General features: G+C 48.8%; 1 protein-coding gene across 4 annotated transcripts in view; it reads right to left on the reverse strand.

The window, feature by feature from the left end:
- B9D2 (B9 domain containing 2) overlaps nt 1–24,438 on the reverse strand; it is an 87,255-nt gene that overhangs the window by 32,269 nt on the left and 30,548 nt on the right. For 2 of the 4 annotated variants that reach the window (XM_028742183.2, XM_028742184.2), the window contains exon 4: nt 21,629–22,388. The exons of the other annotated variants lie outside the window; for them this stretch is intronic. In XM_028742183.2, coding sequence (XP_028598016.2) covers nt 22,075–22,388 — 314 coding nt within the window. In that variant the 3' untranslated portion in view covers nt 21,629–22,074. Of the gene's footprint in view, nt 1–21,628; nt 22,389–24,438 lie in introns of those variants that run through there. 4 annotated transcript variants of the gene reach the window in all.

Consider the following 24,438-nt stretch of genomic DNA (forward strand, 5'->3'; position numbering starts at 1 on the left):
GGAATCTCGAACTCGCAACCCTGAGATTAAGAATCTCGTGCTCTACTGACTGAGCTATCCCAGTTCCATGCATTTATACAGTGTATGAGTCCTTCACACACGCATCCTTCAACTAACCCTGTTAGGTAGGCCACTGCCACTATCTCCGTATTACCGAGAGAAAAATGGCTCACGAGTTCCTAGCTGAGGTAAAATTTCAACCTCCTGCACCCTTGGCCCACAATGCCACATCCACAGTGTACGTTTATATCACTGTTATACCATGGCTTTCCCGCAAATTAATCCTGGGAGTTGTAGTTTTGCCAGTCGGGAGTCCGCTATTCCCCTCGCAGAACTACGGTTCCCCAGAGTTCCCCTGGGAAGAGGCATTGGTTGTTAAACCGCTTTGGGAATTGTAGCTCTGTGAGGGGGGGGTGCCTCTGGGTAACTACAGTTCCCGGGATTTCTTTGAGGGAAGCCATGGCTGCTAAAAGTGACGTAATAGTGCTTTTTTTGTGTGCATGATGCAAACATGGCCTCGGGGTTGCAAATACAGTGGTACTTTGGGTTACATACGCTTCAGGTTACACACTCCACTAAGCCAGAAATAGTGCTTCAGGTTAAGAACTTTGCTTCAGGATGAGAACAGAAATCGGGCTCCGGCGGTGCAGCAGCAGTGGGAGGCCCCATTAGCTAAAGTCGTGCTTCAGGTTAAGAACAGTTTCAGGTTAAGTATGGACCTCCGGAACGAATTAAGTACTTAACCCGAGGTACCACTGTAATAATAATAAGAATAAGAATAATTTTTATTTATACCCCGCCCTCCCCAGCCAAGACTGGGCTCAGGGCGGCTAACACCAAATATAAAACAAATTGACTGAAATACAACTTAAAAACAAGATTGAAACACAACATTAAAACGCAGCCTCATTTCAGCAGAAATTCAAAAATAAAATTGGGGATCCCAAATCCCCCGTCGGCCATGAAGCCCACCGACTCGCTGAGTCGATCCTACCTCACAGGGTTGTTGTGAGGGTCAAATGGGGCGGGAGAGCCCTTCCTAAAAAATAAATAAAAATAAATAAACCAGAAGGAATAAGTTCAGGGACGGAGCTGCAGCGATAGCTCTCAGCCCTTGCCCAAGTTCCACCGTATATCCAGGATTCCTTTTTGCGGCTTCGGCCTGTAACCAGATACCAGAGGGCTGGCTTCTCATCCTAGCCCTCCTGGGGTGGGTCGGTGTGTTCAGACACGCCACCCCCATATTTCCCAATTCAAGACGCCCCACCGCATGCCAAGCAAGCGGGCAATTCCAGCCGTGAGCTATTTTGGAGCAGCTGCGTCGGGCAGAGGGGGGTTGGCATTGTATTACGCCCAGAACGAACCCAAGCCACGTTACATGTGGCCAGATCCCATTTTGGGCTGCAGATTCACGGCGCTTTTGCGGGGCACCGGCTATAAAAGGACAGCTCCTCTCTCTCTCTCGCTCCTCATCCTGGGCCTGCAATCGCCTATTTCTAGCCTGGCTCCATCGCTCCTCATTCTCGTTCAGAAACAGAGGCGTCTCGGCTGCAGAATACCTTGGTTGGATTCGTGCCACCGCCTTTTGCATTTCTTCCTTGTTTGTAAAGATAAAAAATAAAAAAATTGAGACGCGGCAAGGGCCTGCAACCGGTTTGCACATTGCACTACGCCGCGGTAGTTTTGCTATCAGATCGGTCCTTTCGCCTTAAGAGTCGACGTCCTGTCCTGTTCCTGACCTGCTGCTCCGAGAGACCCGGAGAAAAGCACCGTAAAGTCCAAAGAGAACCTGGGAATGCATCGTTAAAAAATGAAATAAAAAAGTCCCAAGGGAGAAACAGATTGCAGAGGGGGAAGCTCAAAAAGAAAAGATTGTTTCCGGGTTTGCATGTGGGGTGAGAGATGGACATCAGAGCCTGGCCTGAGTCCAGTGCGCCAAGAGGAAGATTTTGAAAGAAGAGTCAACTAAGTCTCCCTTTAAAGCACATTCAAAGCCCATTTCGCCCCTCAAAGAATTCTGGGTTTTGTCCTCTGCCCCTCACAGAGCTGAAATTCCCAGTAATCCTGAAACTACAAAGCCCAGAATTCTTTGAGGGGGGGGAATGTGCTTTGAATGTGCTTCACAGCGCGTACACAGCCTGAGTCATTATTCCCGAGGTTTGGGAGGGCAGTATGGGCTAGTGGTGAGATCACAGGATGGAGATGGAAGCTTAGTTGCTTTATTGCGGAGATGGGGGAACCTCGGGCTAAATGTGGCCCTCTGGAAGGCCATAACTCTCCCCACCACCACCACGGCACACTGTTGTTCCCCAGGAGTTAGCGTTCGAAGCCATTCCTGCATTGCCACGGGGTTGGACTAAATGACTCTTAAGAGCCCTTTCCAGCCCTACAGTTCTATGCCATCTCTGAAGTTAATCTATAGCCGTCACAATTAGTTGCAGTTTACAGCTTTAGTCTAATCCCCCTTTTAAAGTACAGTGGTGCCTCGCAAGACGAAAAGAATCCGTTCCGCGATTCTCTTCGTCTAGCGGTTTTTTCGTCTTGCGAAGCAACCCTATTAGCGGCTAAGCGGATTAGCGCTATTAGCGGTTTAGCGGCTATTAAAGGCTTAGCGGCTTAGCTGCTAAAAGGCTATTAGCGGCTTAGCGGCTTAGAAAAAAGGGGGGGGGACGGGAAAAAAATCGCAAGACTAGCAAGACGTTTCGTCTTGCGAAGTGAGCCCATAGGGAAAATCGTCTTGCGAAGCAACTCAGAAACGGAAAACCCTTTCGTCTAGCGGGTTTTCCGTCTTGCGAGGCATTCGTCTTGCGGGGCACCACTGTAACCCTTTGTGGAATGTAAGAAAGTAAAAAAAACTTCTGGGAAATGATATATAATGAGATGAAAAAGATGTTGAAATATACATTCTTAAAAAAAAACCAGAAGCATTTTTACTTGGTATTATAAGTGAGGATACGAATACACAGGATGTTAAATTGTTTTTATACGCAACAACAGCGGCAAGAGAATTGTTGGCCCAGAAATGGAAGCAAGAAGAAATACTGGCGAAAGAAGAATGGCAGACGAAATTAATGTACTACGCAGAATTGGATAAAATGAGAGGAAGGGTTCGAAACGTGCGGGACCAGAGATTTACAGAAGACTGGAAGAAGTATACGAACTATTTGAAGAGCAACTATAATCAACAAATTACGCTAGTAGGACTACAAGAGGTTTTGTAAGGGGAAATATATGAAATATTGCAAAGAAGAGAGATATTAGTTATGATGCTTAAATTTAATAGTGAAAGTAAGAAATGTAAATTAAATGAAAAGATTGGAAAATTTTCAGATGTGATTGGTGGAAGTCAAAAAAAATTGTATAAGATATAAAAGTATGTTTAATAATTGTTGATAATGTTATGTTAAAACACACACAAACATATATATAATATAATATAATATAATATAATATAATATAATATAATATAATATAATATAATATAATATAATATAATATAATAATATAATATATATAGAGAGAGAGAGAGTAACCCTTTGTGGTAGCAAATTCAATAGTTTCCAACAGCTACTTACTGGAAGAATTCCTGGTTTTGGGACTAAGGCCTCCATTTTTCCTCCTTTTTACTCTGGAGAGGCAAGACTTCAGAAGCAAAATTAAGAAAAGGAAAGTGGCCAGTCAAATTGGGATGCAGTTAAGAGGACTGTCGGAAGAATCGTAGAATCGCAGCTGGAAGGGAGCACGAGGGTCATCTAGCCCAACCCCCTGCCAATGAAGGAATCCTTTGCCCAACATGGGACTCGAACACAGGACCCTGAGATTAAGGGTTTCGTGTTCTACAGACAGAGCTAACCCAGAGAACACCGACGCTGGGATGGAAATGAATATGCAGCAGGTCCGAGCAGAAAGGTGCTGATTGCCAGGCTTTCAAGGGAGAAACCGGGACTGGCCTCTACTCCATGGGGAGTGAATTTAATGTCCCAGGGCAAAAGGGTTTGATGGCAGTGCCATGGGGAGAAAATGCCATTCAACAGCCATTAGCTTTTCCAAACCTGTGGCTTTGGTGACCCCTGCTGGGCAGAGCCAGAACAGCAACACTCTTTTAATAATAATTTGACATTTTTACATTTTGTATATTTTAATATCGGACAGCGTTTAAAGGGGTCCCTGGGGAAAGGAAATTCTGCCTTCAAAATATTCAGGTCTCTTTACTTGCATTGCCGTGTGTGTGTGTGTATACATATACATATACTTGCTTTCGTAGATTTTCACGGGTATAGGAATGCAGGTTTTGGTGTCCTCGGGTGTCTTCCCGTGTAAAAGTATATACATATACTGTATATATATAAGGTAAAGGTAAGGTAAAGGTAAAGGTACCCCTGCCCGTACGGGCCAGTCTTGACAGACTCTAGGGTTGTGCGCCCATCTCACTCAAGAGGCCGGGGGCCAGCGCTGTCCGGAGACACTTCCGGGTCACGTGGCCAGCGTGACATCGCTGCTCTGGCGAGCCAGAGCCACACACGGAAACGCCGTTTACCTTCCCGCTAGTAAGCGGTCCCTATTTATCTACTTGCACCCAGGAGTGCTTTCGAACTGCTAGGTTGGCAGGCGCTGGGACCGAGCAACGGGAGCGCACCCCGCCACGGGGATTCGAACTGCCGACCTTTCGATCGGCAAGCCCTAGGCGCTGAGGCTTTTACCCACAGTGCCACCCGCATCCCAGGTAAAGGTACCCCTGCCCATACGGGCCAGTCTTGCCAGACTCTAGGGTTGTGCGCTCATCTCACTCTATAGGCCGGGAGCCAGTGCTGTCCGCCAGTGGCGTAGCGTGGGGGGTGCAGGGGGGGCCGGCCACACCAGGTGCAACATCTGGGGTTAGGGCAAATCCACAGGTTAGGGGGCGCAAATCCACGGGTTAGGGGGCGCAAATCCACGGGTTAGGGGGCGCAAATTACTTGCCTTGCCCCGGGTGCTGACAACCCACGCTACGCCACTGCTGTCCGCAGACACTTCCGGGTAACATGGCCAGCGTGACAAGCTGCATCTGGCGAGCCAGCGCAGCACACGGAGCGTCATTTACCTTCCCGCTGGTAAGCGGTCCCTATTTATCTACTTGCACCCGAAGGTGCTTTCGAACTGCTAGGTTGGCAGGCGCTGGGACCGAATGACGGGAGCGCACCCCGCCGCGGGGATTCGAACCGCCGACCTTTCGATCGGCAAGTCCTAGGCGCTGAGGCTTTAACCCACAGCGCCACCCGCATCCCTGTGTGTGTGTGTATATATATATATATATATATGTGTGTGTGTGTGTGTGTGTGTGTGTGTGTGTATATATATATGTGTGTGTGTGTGTGTGTGAATAATTTTTACAAATTGAGATCAGCTTTTTAAAAATAATTCACCGCTATTGCCTCTGTTGAAAGGATAATGTAGTTTAAGAAGTAAAGCTGAATCTATAGCAAAATTTGTTAAGGCTTTCACTTCAGAGATTGTAAAACCAAATTAAGACCATTGAAGGCTGCTTTTCCATATAAAACAGAGACATGGGGGAAATATAGCCAACTTCTGAAGTTAAGCTTTGTAAATGATGTAGGGAGGCTTGAAATCCAATATACATTTCCCAGGGAGCACACTCCATTGAAATCAGTAGGGCTTACTTCTGAGCAGACATGCATAGGATCTCATGACCCATTGTGCATTAATTTTTATTGTAGAGGAGCAACATATCACGGTCTTAAGGAAGGTTACGTTTCGGTTCTCCAAGTTTCTCATTTTCCCCATCTTAAATTCAGTAAGTTTCCCCAACAATCTGCAAAAAGAATTTAAAAATCCTCATGAAAATTCATCAGAATTTTTGTACAAATTTACCCTAATAACCATAACCATATTTTTGTATGTAGTTTTGACTAATATGAACATTTCTGCAAGCAATTTCCCCCAATAGATACATTTTTGCAAGCAATTTCCCCAAATATAGCACATTTTTGTATGTTATTTTCACTAATAAATGCATTTCCAACTGCACATTTTACCCTGGCATATGTCTCTTTGAACACACTACTTGGCCAGAGAACTGCACTGAAAAATTTGGAGAAGAGCAAATTTTGAAGATTGGCTGTTTTGAATTGCATTGTGAATGTGGTAGGGTTCACCATTAAATGCGAACGGAATCAAACATCTTCCCCACCCATAAATTTGTAGGTGATCGGACCCTGGAGAAGTTAGGTCTTTATGTAGATCATCAGAGATCACCCACAGAACCTAGCAGGGAACTTATATCCTCTTGTTTCATGCTTCCAACCAGCTGAGTTCTGCAATAGGCTTAAATTATGAATTATGTATGAATCCACTAACCAAACACCATGAATATTTACCTATACTTTCCATCTCATAGACAAACACTGTTTTTACCCGGCGATTTATGGCCTTTGCTTTCGGAAAGCTTTGGACATTTGCAGCCCAGTTCTGTGCATGTTTACTCAGAAGTAATTCTGACTTCAAAATATGTGTGCATAGGATTATAGACCCGGGATCCCTTCCAATATCAGTAGACAGAGAGGCGCACGTAACCCTCAGACCGTAGAGTCAGAATACCCTCCCAAGATAGTGCAAAGGCTAAAGATTTTTTATTACTGCTGTGCACTGTTTGACGATTGGATCTCGCTGGAGTTAGAGTTTCCAAAAACCAGAGCGTTGTAGAACAAGCTTTGGATGACAAGTGGCTGAATGTCAAGGAGGCCGGGGCGTGGGTCTCCAACGAGGTTCTACTCAAGAGTATGTCTACTGAACTGAATGAACCTCAGTTAGTTGTGTCCCTAAATTTCAACGAATCTACTCTGAGTAAGAACAACATTAGCTACAACCCAATATTATTGCGATAGGGACGCGGGTGGCGCTGTGGGTTAAACCACAGAGCCTAGGACTTGCCGATCAGAAGGTTGGCGGTTCGAATCCCCGCGACGGGGTGAGCTCCCATTGCTCAGTCCCTGCTCCTGCCAACCTAACAGTTTGAAAGCACGTCAAAGTGCAAGTAGATAAATAGGTACCGCTCTGGCGGGAAGGTAAACGGTGTTTCCGTGTGCTGCTCTGGTTCGCCAGAAGCGGCTTAGTCATGCTGGCCACATGACCTGGAAGCTGAACGCTGGCTCCCTCGGCCAATAAAGCGAGATGAGCGCCGCAATCCCAGAGTCAGCCACGACTGGACGTAATGGTCAGGGGTCCCTTTACCTTTAATATTATTGCCTGGTGAAATGAATTTTTAAAGTTGTGCAGTGTGATCCTATGTGAAAGCAAGTTCTTTGGCTTACCCACCAAAATAGTGTGGAAGAATCCTAGAATCGGAAGCAACCACTAAGGAGCATCTAGTCCATGGGTAGGCAAACTAAGGCCGGGGGCTGGATCCAGCCCAATCACCTTCTAAATCCGGCCCGCGGACTGTCCAGGAATCAGCGTGTTTTTACAGGAGTAGAATATGCCCTTTTATTTAAAATGCATCTCTGGGTTATTTGTGGGGTCTGCCTGGTGTTTTTACATGAGCAGAATGTGTGCTTTTATTTAAAATGCATCTCTGGGGTATTTGTGGGGCATAGGAATTCCTTCATTCCCCCCACCCCAAATATAGTCCGGCCCCCCACAAGGTCTGAGGGACAGTGGACTGGCCCCCTGCTGAAAAAAATTGCTGATCTAGTCCAACTCCGAGTGATGCAGGAATCTCAACTGAAGCATCCCAGACAGATGGCCATGCAACCTCTGCTTAAAAACCTCCAATATACGTGTTTTGTAGTCTTAGTCCATTAATTAAATCTGCATCTATTTGAATATTTTTTAAAGGAAAGTTTCTCGATTTTGAAATTTGAAAATCTTGATAGCACTTAAGTTTCTCCTCTTTTCACCCCTCAACCCCTCTCCACCCAACCCTAAGGAAACATGGACATAACCGGTTGATACCAACATTTACGAAGAAAAAGGAGTGAAGGTCACCTTGGTTACCAAACAAAAACATCTCCCCACAGATCCCCATAAGCTTTTGGTGGTTTACATGCACATTCCTTTTTTGGTGTGTACGTGATGAAGTCTAACCAAGTGTTGGAAAAACCATTGAGTTTATTGTGTTTTCTTCTTTCACATACTTTGCCGGTTAGTTTTTCCATTAGAATCAAGTCCCAAACATATATAAACTGGAGTTCGAACAAATTCAAGTCCAAAGATCTCCTCGTAAATTCGAATAGGAGAATATAAATGGTTTCTTACTCGCTTTTATTTGCTTTTAAATAATGTGTGTCTGAGTCACAGCAGGCAACATCTTTAGAGAGAGCATCGTCCTTCCCCTGCAGTTGTTGCAACAAAAACAAGGATATGTATTAAAAGTCATTTTAATGTATACCGTATTTTTCGCCGTATAGGACGTACCTTTTCCCCTCCAAAAATGAAGGGGAAATCTGGGTGCGTCCTATGGGGCGAATGCAGGCTTTCGCTGAAGCCTGGAGAGCGAGAGGGGTCCGTGCGCACCGACCCCTCTCGCTCTCCAGGCTTCAGGAAGACATCCCGCAGGGATGTCTAGGCTGCGGATAGCAGCCTGCTTCCCAGAGCGTTGGGCGCCCTGAAAGCAGAGCGCCCTGCGCTTCGGGAACACATCCACAGCCTAGGCAGCCCTGCGGGAGTTCCCCGCAGGGCTCCCCACACTGCGGATAGCAGCCTGCTGCCCGGTGCGCGGGGCACCCTGAATCAGAGCGCCCCGCGCGCCGGACAGACATCCGCAGCATGGGGAGCCCTGCAGGAGTTCCCCACAGGGCTCTCCACGCTGCGGATAGCAGCCTGCCGCCCGGCGGGCTGGGCACCCTGTAGCAGAGCGCCCCACGCGCCGGGCAGACATCGGCCAGCCCCACAAGCTCAGGGGACAGCAGGGAGGCACAGCGCCGCCATCCCGCTGTTCCTCGACCTGGTTCGGTTTCCCCGACCTGGTTTTGGGGGGGAAATAAAGGGGGGGAAATTTCCTTTATTTCCCCCCAAAAGAAACTAGGTGCGTCCTATGGGACGGAGCGTCCTATGGGATGAAAAATACGGTAATTAGTTGGATTGTATCTGACTAAATCATACTCCAAGTAGAATCTCTGATATGATCTCAAGTCTGTTAATTTCAGTGGGCCGACTCAGACTTAAGTTGGCTTAAAAAACACACCCACCAAAACCTTCTGGACAATGAATTGTATTTTTCTTGATCAAAATATTATTATTTTTTGCTTGATCAACACTAAACCTTGCCTACGCTTAAGATCACAAGAATTGTCCTGTTGGATCAGATCAATGGCCCTTCTAGTTTGGCATCCTTTTTCTCACAGTGGCCAACCAGATCCCTTTGGGAAAGCCACAAACAGGATCCGAGCACAGATCCAGATCCCCTCCTGCGATTCCCGACGACTGACATTCAAAAGCACTGCTGCCTCCAGCTCTGGCACAATTTCTGTTTGATTTAATGATCCTGAGTAACATCAGCAAAACTGGGCCACTTCATTGCTTGCCTCTAGAAAATTGGTCCGCAGGAGCCACCCAATCCAGCTATAGGTAGAAGTGAATCAGCGACCTGATTGGCCTGCAGGAGCAGCCAATCAGGCTCCTGGGTGAAGTGAATCAGTGACCTGATTGGGCTGCAGGAGCAGCCAATCAGGCTCCTGGATGAAGTGAATCAGCAACCTGATTGGCCTGCGGGAGCAGCCCGAAATTAGCCAATCACGCGGGGCCCATTGTGCAAATAACATATATATAGATAGACGTTTTGGGGGAAAGATTCATTCGTTGCTACTATGAGCTGAATAAAGAGCATGAAATTCACACTCAACTCGATGAGTATATTTCAGGGTCAGAGTTTTCCTTCTCCCAAATGCGCTCCCTTCCCAAGCGGACGAGCCCCATGTGCCCCACACGTCCCTCGACAGCACGTGCGGAAACTGCCTTCTTGACTGTTGGACCCACTTTTGGTCTCGTCTGCTCAATCCACCGGAGTCTGTCTTCCACACAGGGGAAGACCCTAACACACTGAAACCCATCGGCTACCCTCACCTGGTTTAGCAGACCAGTCAAATCCATTCCTCGGTTGTGGCTGCTGTCGCCTGCTGACAGCTTCTAGGAGCCACAGGTGAGAGCTGAATGCAGGGTGCGGACCAAAGGGGGGCAAACTACCCCAGAAATAGCATGATGTGTCCCCCACCAGAGGTACTAACCCTCCCCTGACACCCTCTATACTCTGGTTAGGGATCTATCAAAGTAAAATTCGGCCAGCTATCCAAACCCACAGAAGCAGCTGGTTGTTGCAGAAGGAAAGGCAAAATCTGTGAAATATTGGGTGGTACACCTTGAACCAAATCACCGCGATGAACCAAGTGCCCCCCTTCTCCGCTCTGTTGAAATTTTGCCACCTCCCCCCCCCCAAAAAAGAGAGGTTCATGTGCCTTTAAGAACACGGCAGGCCCAAAATCTATTTGTTGTGCTTCCTTTTTTTTAATTTAAATTTTATTAACATATAAAACACATCCATATACATTTACGCAATACACATGCACAACACGCTACCTTATTTTCATAACATAAAACATACCTAGGTAAAGGTAAAGGGACCCCTGACCGTTAGGTCTAGTCGTGGCCGACTCTGGGGTTGCAGAGCTCACCTCACTTTATTGGCCGAGGGAGCCGGCATACAGCTTCCAGGTCATGTGGCCAGCAGGACTAAGCCGCTTCTGGCAAACCAGAGCAGCGCACGGAAACACCGTTTACCTTCCCGCCGGAGCGGTACCTATTTATCTACTTGCACTTTGACGTGCTTTGGAACTACCAAGTTGGCAGGAGCAGGGACTGAGCAACAGGAGCTCACCCTGTCATGGGGATTCGAACCGCCAACCTTCTGATCAGCAAGTCCTAGGCTCTGTGGTTTAACCCACAGCGCCACCCGCGTCCCAAAACGTACCTACATTACTCTATATAATACCTACCTATACTGTACATATCAACACACCTACACACCTACCCCACACGGACACCCACCAAGTGACTTGACTTCGAGCCGTTCTTGTTACTTTATTTTTCCAACTAGTTTAAACGCATTTCATTATTTCTTTAATCTCTTCTTCTGTCTTGACTTTACTCTCCTTTCACTCTAATCCTTTTCTGGATTCACTCAATATCTGTCAGAAATTCTACTTTTCCCACATAAATTTTGATGTATCCCTTAAAGCTAGCCCACTCCTTATTCACTTTTTGCACCATATCTCCTCTTATCCTCCCGGTTAGTTCGGCAATATGGAAGTATTCCATCATTTTAGATAACCAGTCTGTTTTAGTTGGGACGCTGCTACTTTTCCGATTTTTGGCAATCAATAACCTGTGGGTTAAACCACAGAGCCTAGGACTTGCCGATCAGAAGGTCAGCGGTCCGAATCCCCACGACGGGGTGAGCGCCCATTGCTCGGTCCCAGCTCCTGCCAACCTAGCAGTTTGAAATCTTGCCAGTGCAAGTAGATAAATAGGTACCGCTCCGGCGGGAAGGTAAACGGCGTTTCCGTGCGCTGCTGGTTCGCCAGAAGCAGCTTAGTCATGCTGGCCCCATGACCCGGAAGCTGTACGCCGGCTCCCTCGGCCAATAAAGCGAGATGAGCGCCGCAACCCCAGAGTCGGCCACGACTGGACCTAATGGTCAGGGGCCCCTTTACCTTTACCTTACCTTGCTGCTGTAGTTGCATACATAAATATTGGTCTGACCGTTCTTTTTATTTTAATTTTGTTTTTAAGTTGTAATCATTCAACTTGTTTTTATTATTGCTTGTAAGCCGCTCTGAGCCCGGCCTTGGCTGGGGAGGGCGGGGTATAAATAAAAAATTATTATTATTATTATTATTATTATTATTATTATTATTATTATTATTATTATTTCCTCTGACATGATACCTAGGAGAAAGGATTCTGGTGTTTTTTTTCAAATGAAAATATCTGGTACGTTTTCATTGCTGGCAGATGCTGTACACATTGAGGGAATCCTACCTTCCGGGAAACTCCATCTTTGAATGTGAAACATGGCACAGGGATGCAGTTTTCAGCACCGGCTCTCTGCACCCCGCTGAACACCTGGCTCCACCTGGGATGTGCACCACTTGCGAGTTGGCGATGCCACACAGCTGCGCTGCTCTCCTCTACCCAACACCTCCACCCTTTAGGGGCCGCAACCAGGTGGTCCCGTCGCTGGCATCCTTCCTGGGTCAGGAGGATGCCGGGAAACGGACATGCTTTCCGGGATCCGGAGCAGGCCGAGGAATCCGGGAAGGTCCCGCAGTTCCTGTACTTTCACCCTCGATTAGGCCGAGCGGAGGCAAGCGCCCCTGGGCAGCCGGCCAGCCAGCCGGCACAACAATGCAAGACAGCCGCTTTGGGGAAGGAGGGCAGTGACCTGGAAACGGCCTTCCAGGTAGGGGCCGGCTTTCAGCCAAGCCAAGATCCAAAGCAGCCAAGCCAGGAGGCAGCTGCGGAGGCCGCAGAGATGGAAAAGCTCTAGAAAAGGGAAAAAGACACACACACATACACATGGTCAAGGGTTTGGAGAAACGTCTGCCCAAGAAAAGGCTATGTGGGGGTCTTCGCCCCTGAAACCAAGCTGCTGTGTGTGCTGGTCCCAGGGGGGATAAGGTATTATTACCGTAGCCCAAGATCAGTCCAGAGTCTCTAGCAGGGTAGACGATCACTAGATGAGACGCGAGGTCCGAGACAGGGAGCCGGGCGGGGTAACAGGAACACTGGTAGGGCAGAAGCAGGAGTCCAGGCGAGGAACAGGAACACCGGATAGTCAGGAACAGGAAGCCGGGCGAGGAACAGGCACACTGGGAGTGCAGATCAAGGACTGGGTAAAGCAGGTACTCCACAACGACGTTGCTCCCGCAACCTGGGACCGGGCTGCCTGACCTTTATCTTCTTCTAAGGCCGGGGGCGGTCCCGGCCCCCAGAAGCCCCGCCTCTCTTGGCCTTAAGGCGAGCACTCCTCCTGGGAGACACCAGTTCCCTTCGCCTCTCTGCCCTAAGCCTCTGCAGATCAGGAGAGGCCGAAGGGTTACTGGGCCCAGGGGGAGACTCACCTGTAGCCACTGAGTCTTCCAGCACCTCTGGGGCCAGAATGGTTTCACCTGGTGCCTGCTCTTGAGTTTCCTCAGCATCTAGGCCTTGCCCCAGTTCAGCCGGCCCTGGAGGCGGGGACTCCTGTGCCGGCTGGGATTCCTCCGGATCGCTCTCAGACTCGGAATCCCAGGCCATCACACTGTGAATCCCAAGTGGGAAGACTGATGACGTACCGCCAAGTGCCCTGATTTTCCTGGGACAGTTCCGGAATTGCAAAAGCCATCCTGGTTTCTGATTTCATCCCGGAATGTCCCTATTTCCCCCTGTCCCTGCTGCTGCCGCCAAGCTCAGGAAGGAGGAGCCAGGATTTGTCCCGAGTAGCAGTGGCGGCTACGGCTGCGAGGGAGCATCCTTTTGCCTCCCTATGGCCTTTCCTGCCGGCCTCCTTCCTCGGGCAGCTCATAGCATCTGGTGGAGAGGAGGCAAGGAGGAGAGGCCTGTATTCTCTGTGTGATGAGGGGCAGGCAGAGAGCAGGAAGAAAGGGGAGCAAAGAAGATCACAAGGAGTCTTGATATTTTTAAAAAATAATGTTTTGTGCATCCATGTGTAATCTTGCCCCTTTCTAAAATTTATTGGTGTGTGTGCGCTTTTCTTCTTGCAAACCTAAGGTAAAGGGACCCCTGACCATTAGGTCCAGTCGTGGCCGACTCTGGGGTTGCGACGCTCATCTCGCTTTATTGGCTGAGGGAGCCGGCGTACAGCTTCCGGGTCATGTGGCCAGCATGACTAAGCCGCTTCTGGCGAACCAGAGCAGCGCACGGAAACGCCGTTTACCTTCCTGCTAGAGCGGTACCTATTTATCTACTTGCACTTTGACGTGCTTTTGAACTGCTAGGTTGGCAGGAGCAGGGACCGAGCAACGGGAGCTCACCCCGTCACGGGGATTCGAACCGCTGACCTTCTGATCGGCAAGTCCTAGGCTCTGTGGTTTAACCCACAGCGCCACCCGCATCCCACCTACCAAACCTACCAAATAATAAATTAAAATAAAATTGAGATTATGGGGTTTTCTCAAGACAGTGAAGGACGTTTGTGCTTTGTCCTACTTGTGTTGCAGTGACAGCACTCTCCCTTCTTCTGTGGCAGCAGGACCAAAAATATGGGGGCTCAAGGAGGGTCAGTTCGGGTGTGGTTCAAGAGAAATGCCCCTATTTTCATGAGGAATATTGGAGGGTATGCACTGTTGAGTTCTGGTCCGGCTCACAGCCTTCCCAGAGAGGTATCTTGTTGGCCACAATGAGAACAGGATGCTGGACCAGGTGGGATTTTGGCTTGACCTATCCGGGCTGTTGTAATGTCCTTAAAAGACAAGTGAAGACAGGAAAAGGCTGATAAAACGATGAACAAAGCAGGAAGGGAACCAATTCCCTCTCAAAACACATGAGTAGCGGTGATGACAGGAGTTGTAGTGCGGCCCAAGAACATTTGAAAAGTCCTTCTGCATGGATCACGCCTGTGGCTCATCCAGTCTAGCATCCCATTCTCACAGAAGAAGAGTTTGGATTTGATATCCCGCTTTATCACTACCCGAAGGAGTCTCAAAGCGGCTAACATTCTCCTTTCCCTTCCTCCCCCACAACAAACACTCTGTGAGGTGAGTGGGGCTGAGAGACTTCAGAGAAGTGTGACTGGCCCAAGGTCACCCAGCAGCTGCATGTGGAGGAGCGGGGAAGCGAACCCGATTCACCAGATTATGAGTCTACCGCTCTTAACCACTACACCACACTGGCTCTCAGTGGCCAACCAGGCGGGAAACCCCCAAAACAAGACCGGAATACAACATCTGGAAGGCCGCAGGTTCTCCAACCCTCATTAGAACTGAGGGTCGCCTAACGAAAGGTTAGCAATATATTCAGGGACAACGAAAAGAAGCAGGTCTTCACTCAATGTGGAGTGCAAACTTATGGGATACACTGCCCCAGATGTGTTGAAGATCACTGGTTTTTACGGTTCCCTACCCTGACCCACCTCCCACCTGCGGACACAGGGGCCATTCCACCCTGACCCACCTCCCACCTGCAGACACAGGGGCCATTCCACCCTGACCCACCTCCCACCTGCAGACACAGGGGCCATTCCACCCTGACCCACCTCCTACCTGTGGACACAGGGGCCATTCCACCCTGACCCACCTCCCACCTGCGGACACAGGGGCCATTCCATCCCGACCCACCTCCCACCTGTGGACACAGGGGCCATTCCATCTTGACCCACCTCCCACCTGTGGACACAGGGGCCATTCCACCCTGACCCACCTCCCACCTGTGGACACAGGGGCCATTCCACCCTGACCCACCTCCCACCTGTGGACACAGGGGCCATTCCACCCTGACCCACCTCCCACCTGTGGACACAGGGGCCATTCCATCCTGACCCACCTCCCACCTGTGGACACAGGGGCCATTCCACCCTGACCCACCTCCCACCTGTGGACACAGGGGCCATTCCATCTTGACCCACCTCCCACCTGTGGACACAGGGGCCATTCCACCCTGACCCACCTCCCACCTGTGGACACAGGGGCCATTCCATCCTGACCCACCTCCCACCTGTGGACACAGGGGCCATTCCATCTTGACCCACCTCCCACCTGTGGACACAGGGGCCATTCCACCCTGACCCACCTCCCACCTGTGGACACAGGGGCCATTCCGTGCCCTTCCTCTGCCCATTTGGTTGGCACGTCGTGTGCTCAGAGGAGCTCATTTGGTATAGAGGCTGCCAGCTGCTGATTCCTACGCTAGGGATCTGTTTCTGGTGAATTGCATCCTCCCCTCTGCCCCCCCCCCCCCGAAAGAGCCTGGTGTGATGATAAAATAGCACGCCTGGAAGTTTCTGGAGAGTATCCGTCCTTCAAACAGCCCCTTGGAACAGGGGGAATTGCTAGTTTCCGACCAGGGCAGTTGGCAAAACAAACAACAGCAGAAGGCTCTGGGGGCAGGTGGGAAGGTAGCAGCGCTGCTTGACTTCCCTGTTTCGACAGAAGTCAAGCCACCCACATTTCCCCAGCGTGACTTAACAGTTGATCCACGTGGAAAGTTTAAGCAGGTGGGCAGACTGGAGCCTGGCTCCCCCGGGGCCTTTCCCTACGGGAAGAATGGCCCCCTAAGTAACCAACTGCGGTCCAGCTTACTCCCTTCTGTGGTCTGCTTCTTTCCTGGTCCTGCCGCTTCCTGGCCTGCGGCAGCGGCCTGACACTAGAACTGTGCTGAAAATTCAACGCAAACACCCCTTCATTTCCCCCAACCATTCTGCATCAGTTAATGAGGAAAGAAACGGCGCTTTAAAATTATCGGAGGGGAGAGAAGGCTCCCAGTGAAACTCTCAGGTGTGCAGTGCAGGGATCTTGATGCAAGGACTTTTCCTTCTGAGGTGGCATGGAAGGGTTCATGAGTGTCTTTTCATTCTATAAATTGCTTGTCCCATGGTCTGCCCCCTTCCTGGGTGCCCATGCGTCACTCAAAACCCAGGGGAAGACTTCATGGAGGTCAGGAAGTGCAGGCTGCAGAAAATGCTTGCAGGATAGAAAATTGCACCCACTCTGCCACTTTGCAATGATGAAATAGGCTTGAAATCCTGCACCGACCCCAAATTCTAAATAAGTTATTAAGAAAGTGCCCCGAGAATGAAAACGCCGCAAGGAATTTGCTCCCGTGAGATGTTACAGTGGGCATCAACATGGCTGGCTTTAATAGAAGATTAGACAGAAGTAGATTAATAAAGTAGATTCATTCATTCAGTTGCAGGAAAGCATAAGTCGGCCCTGATTGCAAGATGCTGGAGTCGGCCCTGATTGCAAGATGCTGGTCTATGGCCTGATCCAGAATAGCTCTTATTATGTCCTTATTGCCAGATCCTTCTTCCGGATACAGAAGCACTGGAAGTATCTGGATCTATGGAATGCGAAACCCTTGCCTCCCTGTTTACATGAGAAACCTATACGCAGCCTTTTAGTACTTCGCCTCCAAAGTGGCTTAACAAACATACCTAAGCCAGTGCAAATGAACTGAGTTCAGCAGTACACATTCGGAGTAGAAATGGTTAGGAATGCACTGCAAGAGATCAACAGCAGTAGCCACAGAGCTATAAACCCTACAGGCAGAGATTAAATACGGATAAATCCAAAAGACGACAGAGGAGGCCATTTCTGGTAGCCACCCAGTCTCTATTGATTATCTTGGCGAGTTTGCTGGTTTTTATGGGAGGAGGCTGCCTAGAAACGCCATTCAAGGCTTCATAGTCTTATCCCCATTTTACAGCTGAGGGAAACTGAGGCTGACAGACACCATGAACCACTCACAAGGTCACAAGGACAGTAGATAGAAACCGATCTCTTATCTCTGGAGATGTAACACTGGAAAGTCCCAAAATAGCTTGGGAATTTCCTTAGCCCGATAAGCTGGGGCTGTTCAATGGAGACAGCCTTATCTCTGTCTTTGCAGCTGTAAAACATAAATCCTCAATTTACAAGAGACCACAGCCTCCCTCCGCAAGAGTCATGTGGAAACGAAAAGCGTTGACTGCACCAAACTTTGAAGAAGGGAAGTGGAAGTCTGACAGTCAGGTTTCTTCTGAGTACTGCTGTTGGAGCAGTGTTGGGGTGTGTGTGCGCGCTGAGGACTTTCCACTGAGGTACCCCAAGTTAGACTCAAAGAGTTTTGGGCCATCTTAAAGGCTATAATACAATGTACTGTGGCACGAGGTTTTGTGGACTCAAGCCCACTTCCTCAGATGCATGAAATGAAATCTTAGCTGGCAGGTACAGAAAAGAGAAAACTTTGAGGAGGTGGTGCGTAGCTAAATGGCAGGGAGATGCAAAAATTATGGTCAACGATAGCCAGGTTTGATTCCTGGTTCTTGGAGATGAGTCAAGTTTAGGGTGTGTATACGTCTTTCGAAAGAACTAGGACCAGGTTTTTATTCTTAATAGCATCATCAGCTGCCTCCTTTCTCTTTGCCACCCTAAAACTCTTGGACTTTTCAGGGCACCTTGATTTTCAGACCAAAGCAGGTAGTACTATTTTATCTCCACACCAGTGAAAAGATTTGGCTGTCGATTTATACAGATTGCTACTGGTCTGCCACTAAGCTTTTCCACCCCCCCTAGTCAGTTGACAACCCAGCAATGATGGCTAGTGATAGAGAATTGCAAGTTCTTCGCTGTATGTTTAATGTTTTGTGATCTGCTATGAGAGCTTATTTGATCAGGATAGAAACAGAGGAGACTACCTTCATTTCTTCTTGGGCAGCTTAGGCCCCTCCTTCTCTGCCTTTGTTGCTGATAAATTTTAAATAATAAAATTTAATTCTTACCCTTTCAAATGGGAAACAGCAAATGAGTAGCAGCATATACGCCATACCTTTAAAGCACATTCAAATCACCACCACCCCAAATAATCCTGGGAATTATAGTTTGCTAAGGGTGCTTGGAATTGCAACTCTGTGCGAAGGTAAACTACAGTTCTCGTGATTTTTATTTTGCAGGGGGAGGAATGGTCTTTGAATGTGCTTTAAAAAGATGCTGCCTACACAGCCGTACCAGCAGATTAATTAAAGAAAGCATTAAAATTAAAAAAATTAAAGGGGGTGGAATGATGAAGAAGGAAGGGATCTTTCCCCTTGAACATCACAGTCTTTGTCCTGGAGAAGGGAACTTGCAGGGCAGCTGATTTGACCATGTATGTGGGACGAGATGGGATGAGGAGCTGGAGTCAAAGCTTCTTTGATCCTGCGAGGAAGAGAAACTTAAAAATAGACTCTTCCTGTACCATAAATAGATGCTGTGTCAGTGTCAGATGGCTGCAAATATGGGGCTTCGTTTTGGGGTGTGTCTGTGGCCTGTGGCAGTTCGCTTTCAGAGAGAGGGAGAGAACGCCTGCAGAGGGCTGGAGCTGAACCAGAGAGCCCTGGGTTCAAATCCCCACTCGGATGGAAACTCGCTGGCTGGCCAAAGCATCCTTTTTCTCTCTCTTAACCGACCTTACTAGGGAATCCGTGGCCAGGTTATGGGAAGAAAGTTAGGAAGCCCCTAAGGAAATAAAAAGCATCACTTTACGTCCCATTGCTTTTAAACTCTGGATTGGAAGTCCCAGTCAGTTTAGCGCAGAATTTACTTCTGACTAAACATACAGAGGGACGCGGGGGCTTGCCGATCAGCAGGTTGGTGGTTTGAATCCCCTCGACAGGGTGAGCTCCCATTGCTCAGTCCCTGCTCCTGCCAACCTAGCAGTTCGAAAGCACGTCCAAGTGGAAGTAGATAAATAGGTACCGCTCTGGTGGGAAGGTAAACGGCGTTTCCGTGCTCTGCTCTGGTTCGCCAGAAGCGGCTTATTCATGCTGGCCACATGACCTGGAATCTGTCTGCGGACAAATGCTGGCTCTCTCGGCCTATAGAGTGAGATGAGCGCCACAACTCCAGAGTCGTCTGCGATTGGACCTAATGGTCAGGGGTCCCTTTACCTTTACCCTGGGAGACCAGGCCCAATAATGGTATTAGACATGGCTGCTTTGAGTACTAGGGACTGAGGATAAAGTCTGAGGGATGTGGCCATCATGCTTTGCTAGTACCTCTCAATCTTTAGGCTGCCGCTTTTGGACGATTCTTGAAGCCCCTCTAGACTGGTGGTGTTTTTGCAGGCAAATTCTGCACATGCCATTGACCCAAGCACAGTGCATTAGTGATGATCTTCCCCCTACACCATACACGCACACCATTCCACTTGAATAGTTGTTCTGCAATGCTTTCTGAATGGTCTCGCTGCCCAGAGGGGCATTTTTAGGCTACGGCACAACCAATGCAACACACGTTGAGAACTCGTCGCATGAAAAGTTACAGGGCTTCAGCTGGAAGCTCTGGGAACATGCATGGATTGGAAACAAAGCATGCGTCTCCATCCTGAAAAAAACTGCTGTCGCAAGCAGAACTGAAAGTGGGATCGCGTGTAACTGCCTAGACACCAACAAAACGTCATGAACGCACAATAAAAAGACCGTCTACAGGCAGTTCTTAAATTTAGTGGTTGAAGCTGGCGTTTCTTTCTGTGAGCTCAACTCTACTCCCCCAATTTCTCTTCTACATCTCCCCATTCTGAGCACCAAGCTGACACTTGATGCCAAGAATTCTTCCAGGCAGAATCCATGGTGGATTACGGTTGTGTACCGTATTTTTCGCTCTATAAGATGCACCAGACCATAAGATGCACCTAGTTTTTGGAGGAGGAAAACAAGAAAAAAAATATTCTGAATCTCATAAGCCAGAACAGCAAGAGAGATCGCTGCGCAGTGAAAGCAGCAATCCCTCTTGCTGTTCTGGCTTCTGGGATAGCTGCGCAGCCTGCATTCGCTCCATAAGACGCACATAAATTTCCCCTTACTTTTTAGGAGGGGAAAAGTGAGTCTTATAGAGCAAAAAATACGGTAATTTTAAGGAAAGGGACTATGGAATTGCTGGTTGCTGCAAGGTGATACACATGCAAACTGGAGAGGGGTCTGGCACATTTTTGGAAAGATTCAACGCATTCCTCTGCCGGCCACAAGGAAGGTGAACCCCCCCTCTCCCCCAAAACTATTTGCAGGTGGGCTTTAATCCGAAACTTCCTTCAGACCAGGCATTCCTGCCGCCTTTTACAGCCAGCTCTCCAGCTGAGGCAGGAATGGCACTGGAGCCAGAACAAAGGCCTGCTATTTTTACATCCACAGCTTTGCAAATACCTGTCAGATGGACCAAGTGCGGGAACCACAGCCAGGGCAGCGTGGCGGCTCGATTGCTCACTGGGAGAACTAGGCATTGTGGGAAATCAAAATGGCGGCTCCCAGATCCAGCTGGCTGGTGAAGATTTAGCCCACCGGGGTGTGATGAAAGGGGTCTTTGCTGAATGCCTTGTCAGATGTGGGGTCAGCTATCCCAGTTTGAAGCACCAATTGACCCTATTTTTCTCAGGCAAAGCTTTACCCGAGAGGTATTGGAAGGAAATGATTTAAAATTATCGATGAGTGATTATTATAGATAGATAAAAGAGGATTTACTTATTTTGTGAACAGGCTACAGCAATATATAAAAGTCTTAGCAGAAATTGGTGCTTGTACAGTCAATGTGCAGGGAGAAAGGATGAAATATTGTAATATCATTTTTTAAAACTGAATATTTAAATGAAAGTTGGGAAAGCTAATGTACTTGGAGCAGCAATGGACGGAGGGAAAAAGAAGGAACATCTGGGGGTGTGAAGTCAGCTTTTACATTTGTATTAAATGTGGTGACAATTTTTTTAAAAATTATGGAAAATCAATAAAAAAATAATTGGCAAAAAAGCACATACTGCCCATTGTCCCGCCTCACACTGCTTTGTGCCCAGACTGGGCCTACTACGATGGCGTGTTTGTGCAGTTGGGATAGCCACCCAGCCACCAGGGCGCCAAGTTCTCGTTCCCACAAGCACTACACAAAACCTCGTGGAGGAAAAAAGAAAACCATTTAATGCAAACGGGAAAAAGAATAGCCTTTATAGAAATAAAGTTGTACACTGCCAGAGATTCAGGAGCACTGGGAACAGAGGTCCTGTCTGCGATATGGGCAAACTCCTCCAGACAAAAAAATCAGACCGAGAAAGAGATTTTACAGCACCCCCCAAAAAAGGGGTCACAACGGATCTTGCTTGTGAGGTGCTCCGCTTAGACGAGGACCCACAAGATCTGCCTCCTGACCCATCCGGGCTAAGCGCCAATCGCTCGTCCTCTTTCCTCTTCCCGAACTGGAGATCCAAACTCAGGACGTTTGGCTCATAGGTTCCACACTGACTGCCGGCGGAATGGAGCTGCCCTTCTGCTCCCGACTGCAGAAGTCTTCCCTTCCCAAGCGGCGAGGGTCCCGAATGGGAAGGAGCCGTAACGGTGGCGAGGGGGCAGCCCTGGCCGGGGTGGGGAGGACCTCAGCACTCGACGCCATAGCGGTCGAAGTTCCGGAGGATGACGGCCAGTTGGAGGTGGACGGTGCCCATGGCGCAGGTCTGCAGGCGGTAGCGGTCGGCCCCCGTGTAGATCAGGTCGGTGTTGAGCAGCTGGGGGCCCCCTCCCACGAAGAGCTGGGAGAGCTGCTCCTGCCACGAGCCCAGGGGGCGCCAGGTGACGCAGTCCAGCTGGTGGGAGCCGGGGGTGGAAGGCACGTGGCAGAAGCCGTAGCCGTACAGCTCCGTGCGCCCAAAGGAGTCCTGGTGCCACACCTGGACGTGAAGCTTGGGCCAGCCTGGCAGGGGGAAAAGAGAAAGGGAGGGTCGTTTCTCTACACAGCCACGGCAGCCCGAATGGTATATGCACCAGAAACGGAGGGAAGGGAGCAGGACCAGCGAAGGAGTTGCAGACAAAAACAGCGGAAGGTGCAAAATCGCCGAGCTTAACCAGCAGGATAGGAGAGCCAGAGGAAAGGGTATTTAAGGAAGACTGGAAAATGTTTGTAGAATACTCGAAGAATCATTGCAAACAGGTTAGGGCGTTAGCAGGATGGGAGTAAATTCAGCAGTAAAAATTGCATTGAGATAAAATAAGAAAGGGGAAATATGGAGTACCGTATTTTTCTGTGTATAAGACGCCCCCGTGTGTAAGACGACCTCAATTTTTTGGGACTCCTAATTGAGAAAATGGGACACAGGTGGCACTGTGGGTTAAACCACAGAGCCTAGGACTTGCCGATCAGAAGGTCGGTGATTTGAATCCCCATGACGGGGTGAGCTCCTGTTGCTCGGTCCCTGCTCCTGCCAACCTAGCAGTTCCAAAGCACTGCTAGTGCAAGTAGATAAATAGGTACCGCTCCGGCGGGAAGGTAAACGGTGTTTATGTGCGCTGCTCTGGTTCGCCAGAAGCGGCTTAGTCATGCTGGCCACATGACCCGGAAGCTGTACACCGGCTCCCTCGGCCAATAAAGCGAGATGTGCGCCGCAACCCCAGAGTCGGCCACGACTGGACCTAATGGTCAGGGGTCCCTTTACCTTTACTAAAATGAGAAAGGGAAATCTGGAGTGCCGTATTTTTCCGTGTATAACATGCCCCCGTGTACAAGACGACCCCGATTTTTTGGGACTCCTGATTGAGGAAATGGGTGGAGAGTGCCCAGACACGTTGAGCTTTCTTCGGGGGGGGGGGGGATTGCCGACAATCGCTCACCCGCCTGACCCCCGCTGCCAATTGCACGCATCAGCGAAGCCACCAATTGCCTGTCCCACCTCTGCACTATCTGTGTATAAGACAACCCCCAATTTTTAGCATTATCTATTAAATGAAGAAACCTCGTCTTGTATACAGAAAAATGCGGCAATTAGAATATGCAGCAGTAAGGGAGAATCAGAAGGAACAATGGAAGGTGGGAAGGGAAGTCTTATGCTTAATTCAATACAGTCATACCTTGGAAGTTGAACAGAATTCGTTCTGGAAGTCCGTTCGACTTCCAAAACGTTCGGAAATCAAAGCGCGGCTTCTGATTGGCTGCAGGAAGCTCCTGCAGCCAATCGGAAGCCCCACCTGACATTCAGCTTCCAAAAATAGTTCACAAACTGGAACACTCACTTCCGGGTTTGCGGCATTCGGGAGCCAAAACGCTTGAGAACTAAGCTGTTCAAAAACCAAGGTACGACTGTATTGTGTTTTGTTTATGTGATTGTGAAAAATAAATGAATAAAAGTTGTTTTTGAAAAAGGAAAAAGGAAGAAAGGATAGCAATTTAAGTTTCCGAAGCATCCCACCATTTCATCTCGGTAGCGATGTTGGGGGGATTTAGATGGAAGCAGACACTATTGATGTTCACTTACTCGTGCCATGTAGAGGCAGTGTGGTGTAGTGGTTAGAGTGCTGCACTAAGACCTGAGATGCCAGGGTTCAAATCCCCACTCGGCCGTGAAGCTCACAGGGTGACCTTGGGTCAGTCATTCATTCTCAGCCCAACCTGCCTCGCAAGGCTGTTGTTGTGAGGCTAACAAGGGGAGGCGGAGAAGGAGGCATGCCGACTTGAGCTCCTTGAAGGACAGGAGGGATATATAAAAGCTAAAAAAGATGAAATAAATAAATGCCCGTGCACTGAAATGGTGCAGAACAATGTAATCAATTATATGAGATTCTGCTACAGAAGACAGCAGGACCAGTGATGTAGTTTTTGTTGGAAGCTGAACTGCAGTGGCGCAGAAACAGCGCTGCGTGCGATGAAGATGGCTTGGAAGAGAAATCAATTTCCCTGCCTCCTGGTGACCCTGACAACAGCTTGGAAGGGATTACACAGGTAACGAAGATCATGGCCACTGGGCCCATCA

This window comes from Podarcis muralis, chromosome 7 (assembly GCF_964188315.1).
Source record: "Podarcis muralis chromosome 7, rPodMur119.hap1.1, whole genome shotgun sequence".
Taxonomy (NCBI): Eukaryota; Metazoa; Chordata; class Lepidosauria; order Squamata; family Lacertidae; genus Podarcis; species Podarcis muralis.